Below are 4,878 nucleotides of genomic sequence, written 5' to 3' on the forward strand. Positions count from 1 at the left end.
GGAGCCAGCCGGGGCCGTGGGGAAACTTCCTGCCTTTGATCACTGCTGCTAATTAACTGCTGAGCATAAACGATGGGACGGGGTTGAGCAAGGCACCAGTCTTACAAAACCATCCGGGTCGGGGAGACTTTGCAGAAGGACTGTTTTTGGGTGAAAGACGTTGTCTTTTCCTTTCCACCCTTTCTGGAGGAGATAGCAAATCCGGCTAAATGTAAAAGCTACGGGATACCCTGACCGTGAGCTGTCCCGGCCGAAAACTGTTGGTGCAGGGAGCACTGCCCGGCAGAGCCCGTGGACGAGCCCACGGGCGAAGGGGAGAGGCCGCGGGGAGGGACGGTGGAGGCCACGGGAGGGTTTGCGAAGCCGAGGAGTGAGGGAGGGGGTTGCTGGAAGAGGTGAGGACAGGCAGGCGTGTGCTGGGTTTGGGCCGCAGGCAAAGCAGCGAGCCCAAGGCCGGGGGCAGAACATCTGCAGGGGAGGAAGCAGCAGCCAGGCCGCCTCCGTGGGGGGAGGTTCAGGGGAAATGAGCTGCTGGTGGGGTGGGAGAAACCAGGAGGAAAGGGCCCACTCTCCAAGTATGGGGTCTGATGAGCACGCGGGGGAGGAGGACGAGGCCCTGAGCTTTGACATTACCCAGCTTTATGCAGTAGGTTGGACCAGGGCCCTCCAGAGGTCCTTTCCCACCCAAATGATTGGGTTATTCTGACTCTTTCTCGCTCTCTTTTCATTCACAGGCGCAACTTGGTTGAGGGCGTTACCAAACAGTACCTGAGGAAGTGCACCTATCACAAAGTCACCGATTCCTTATGCCCCGTGTTTGACCTGGGATACATAGTGAAGGAATCGGGTCAAAATTTTACCTTCCTGGCTGTTAAGGTATTTGGATTTCAAATGCTGTTTCTTGCTGACACGGAGAGTGGGACACCGGCAGAGCAATCATCCCCAAGCCCTTGAGACACGGGGGATCTGTTTTCTCCAGGACTCGCGAGGCAGTGTCAGAATTAGCTCTTAAAGATTATGAGTTTCCTTGGACACGGCCTAATATTTAAGCCTTTCTTGGAAAGTCCCCCGTAAGATTGACAAGATTTGACCGTAAACTGGCCGTAAACCCAGGGCTCAGTTTGTTTTAATTTGTGCAATGAATAACTGGAGCCGCGTGACCAAATCCCATCCGACTGAGCTCGGAAACCTCAGCTGGATGGTCAAATATTGGCCGCTGCACAGTGCAAACCGCAGCCTCTCCCCAGGCTCGGAGATGCAGCCTTGCCCAGCGCTTCTCAGGGTGGTACACGAGAGTATCTGCCGTTTCTGTGCTGCAGAGCCTTAAACTAACTTTGCCAGGCATGAAATAAAATCAGAGGCTCACGTATGTTAAAGGAGCAAAAAGAGGAGCCTCCGGGGCGCAGCTGGTTACAACCTGGGGCGAGCTCCGGAGGGACTGCTGCATTTCCTAGCGGGTGGCCACTGCTCTCAGAGGAGGTTTTCTTCTGATTTTCATGGGTTCATTTCACTCTCCTCTACGACCGTGTTAAATCGTCTTTGATTTTCCCTGTGACGTTAGTGGCTTGGTGCAGTTAAGCCACAGGAGAGGCGAATCTCCTGGGCAAGGGAAGGGAATCTCGGGCAAGGGAAGGCTGTCCCTCAGGGACCGTGGGGGATCCGCAGTGGGCACTGTTTCTCAGGACCACCAAGAGGGCCTGAATTTAGTTGCGTATCCAGCAGCCAGAGCAGAAGCAAGTGCCTCCACGCAGGCTGATGTATAGGGCACAGAGCCGAGGCTGCCCAGGAGGGCTGTGGCAGTGGTGGGGTCCACGTACCCTGGAAAGCCAGGACACCTCATAGCGTCGAGAAAGGCCACATATGAGGAGGGAAAGCATTTCTCTGTGTGGGCCAGGTCCAAGGAGGGGCAACCTCATGACTCCCCTCTCGGCTGCAGGGTGGAGTGGTGGGCATCACCATAGACTGGAACTGTGACCTCGACTGGCCCATCCGGTACTGCAGACCCATTTACCAGTTCCACGGCCTTTACAATGATGACAGTAACGTTTCGCCGGGGTTCAACTTCAGGTAAGGAGAACCCTGTTAACTCTCCAGGCAGATTTCAGGGGTGACATCTTTCAGGATCCTACAGCACTCAAGGGATGGTGGAAGACCAGGGACTGTTCTCCAAAATACTGTCTACCTTTGCAGTGACAGACAGCAGTGCTGTCTTTAGAATGGCACGAGAAAAGTGATAACCCATCCCCTGGCCTCAAAATTACCCCGTTGCCTTTCCCTGTACGTCTCCTCCCCCTTGCAGACTCTCCTGCTCAGCTGAGCGCTCGGGAAGCCCCTCGAAAGACTGGAGATGGTGCGGGGCCACCTCACGTGTTCCCACAGCGCGAAGCGTTCTGCCACAGCATGGCAGTTAGGCGTGAGCTGCTGCTCTGCGTGAAGCTGCCACCAGCGCTGCACTAACACCCGCTGTCACGAAGCGCTGGGGGTCACCAGGCACCAGCACACGCAGGAGCTTTCACTTCAACTTGCAGGCAGGGAAACTGAGGCACAGAGGGGAGAGGTGCCAACAGCCCAGCTCCTTCGGGGGGGCTAAGGAGCCGGTCGGGAGCAGCTCTGTGACAGCACATCCCCAGATCTTTGTCCCGCTCTGCAGCCCACCAAGATCCCGATGCTGTTGGGTTGCAGGGGGCTGTTAGACGCCCTGGCAGGCCATTAATGCTCACCATCCAATCGGACAGATATGCCAAATACTACAAAGAGGACGGGATGGAAAAGAGGACTCTCTACAAGGTGTTTGGGATCCGTTTTGACATTTTGGTGAATGGCAAGGTAAGGGTGGCCAGGTGCTGGGTTTGTCCCAAAAAACCATCATGATGAGTGGGGGGGGAACTGTGGAAAGTCAAAACCTTTTATTGATATTTCCAAAAGCTGAACATTTGCATTTTTCTATTTTGTCTTTTCCCACTGGGAGAGAAGGCTTTCCTCATTGTGTTCCCACTGGCAATATTTAGAGGGTATACTTTTTTTTACATTAAAAATACAGGAAGCAAAGTAGTTTCAATTCGTGTCAGCCTAAAACCAACCTACCATACTTTTTGGTTTGACCAATGAGCTTAAAACCAGCTCTTAGCCAGCTCCTGTTTCTCTCTGTGCTGTGGTTGCGGTTTGGGTTGCTGCAAGGCACTTTAGCTGAGCCCCACCTACAGCTATGGCACCGTTTTTTTTTTGCCTCTGGTCTGATTGTAACATGTCATCTATTTTCTCCAATTTTATTCAGGCAGGCAAATTTGACATCATCCCGACCATGACCACAATTGGCTCTGGAATTGGTATTTTTGGCGTGGTAAGTTCAGGTATTTCCAGCTTCTATATGGAGACTCTCGAATTATTCTTCCTCACCTGTGACATCTGTGGGGAAGTGGCCCTGAGCTGCAGTGAAATACTGGTTCCTGCTCAGGCAACAGGGGATGGGCAAAAGGGGGAAAGGAGGTGCTCTCCTGCCTTGGTAGCTCAGGAGAAGATTCTTGCTGGCCACCGGCTGATGTGAATCCTGCTAGCGGGAGCCGCTGCCCGGCCGAGTGAGGGGAAGGCAGGCTTTTGTGGCAGGGCCATGTCTTGGTATCTTGATAGTTTCAAGTCAGAGCTGGTATTGAGGGGGTTTTGGAGGTGATGGACAGTATTTCGTGCATGACAGAAAACCAGCATCCTATTTTGTTAAAGACTTGGGCATGACCCAAAGGGTGTTGTGCTCTGCGTATACCTGAAGTACAAACACTCAATTTGTGTTGACTTAAATTGCCCAGTATTGAACCCAGCGCACTTCACTTCTGTCCTAAGTGGGCATTTCGGGGCTGTACCTTCTTTAGCAGCTGCCATGTTGTGGGCTGAAGCAGAAGTGACCCTAATTTGTGGGGCAAACTGAAACAAGCTGGAAGTAAAGGTGGCACGGGCGAGCTGGGAGGGCAGCCCCAACCCTAACTGCACTTTGATTTAAGGCTTCTGTCCTCTGCGACCTGCTCCTGCTGCATTTTCTCCAAGGACGGGACTATTACAAGCAGAAGAAATTCAAATACGCCGAACAGGAGCCTGTAAGTTACAGCAAGTCCCTCCCCTGCGGAGGCTCTCGCGAGTGTGTGAGTGTGGATGTGTGCATGAGTAATGATGCTGCAACACAAACAACATTTATACTGAGGAGCAACCAGGCGCCTTCCTGAGCTAGTGGGGATCCTGAGCCCTTGGCACTGTCAGAGTCTGGGATCCATGAATTTCCTCTCCAAAATTACAGAGACCTTCTGTGTGACTCACTGTTAAGAGCTGTATTCCCTCCCTTTATCCCCAGACATTCCAATATCTGGTAATGCTTGCATTGCTTTAAGGGAAGCAGGGGCAGACCAGTGCTTTAGCAAACTGGAAAATGTCCCCTTTTCTCCTTTCTGATAACATCTCCATGACCATGGGGTGTTTTGTGGCCTTTCATAGGACACAAAAACAGCTCCCCTCAAATTAATCTGAAAATATGCTTATACGTTGGGGGTTAGAAGTTGCTGTTCAGCCACATTTTTCTCTGGCGTTAGAAAGGGGCAGGTCTGTAAAAGAATCATTGTTTTCTCTCGTTTAACCCCCAGTCGAAGTCACATAAGAAGGAGAAGGAGCTGGACAACACGCAGTGAGAGGTGAGTGGTGTTTCCCCAGCCCTGCTAGTATACGGCTGGCAGGGGTGAGGGCTATGGGTCCCGGGGCTATCCCAAGGCGGCAGGGCTCCAGGGAAGCACGGAGGAGACCCGAGCTGTGCACTGTGATGTCCAGCCTGTGGTCAGCTGGGTGCAGGATGTGGGACTGACGTTGCGTCTTCAATGGCAGCATTGCTTGGAGAGGGGCAAG

The 4,878-nt window shown here is 52.8% G+C and overlaps 1 protein-coding gene across 1 annotated transcript; it reads left to right on the forward strand.

Moving 5' to 3' along the window:
* Nucleotides 1-650: 650 nt before the first annotated feature.
* Nucleotides 651-4,667, forward strand: LOC104627416 (P2X purinoceptor 1-like; the record flags this gene model as incomplete). Its single annotated transcript, XM_010295644.1, has 6 exons — nucleotides 651-876; nucleotides 1,937-2,067; nucleotides 2,736-2,826; nucleotides 3,275-3,340; nucleotides 3,993-4,085; nucleotides 4,623-4,667. Coding segments are annotated over 6 exons (652 nt in total), but the record flags the coding sequence as incomplete, so codon positions are not given.
* Nucleotides 4,668-4,878: the final 211 nt, after the last annotated feature.

This window comes from Phaethon lepturus, unplaced genomic scaffold (genome assembly GCF_000687285.1).
Source record: "Phaethon lepturus isolate BGI_N335 unplaced genomic scaffold, ASM68728v1 C13997334, whole genome shotgun sequence".
Classification (NCBI taxonomy): domain Eukaryota; kingdom Metazoa; phylum Chordata; class Aves; order Phaethontiformes; family Phaethontidae; genus Phaethon; species Phaethon lepturus.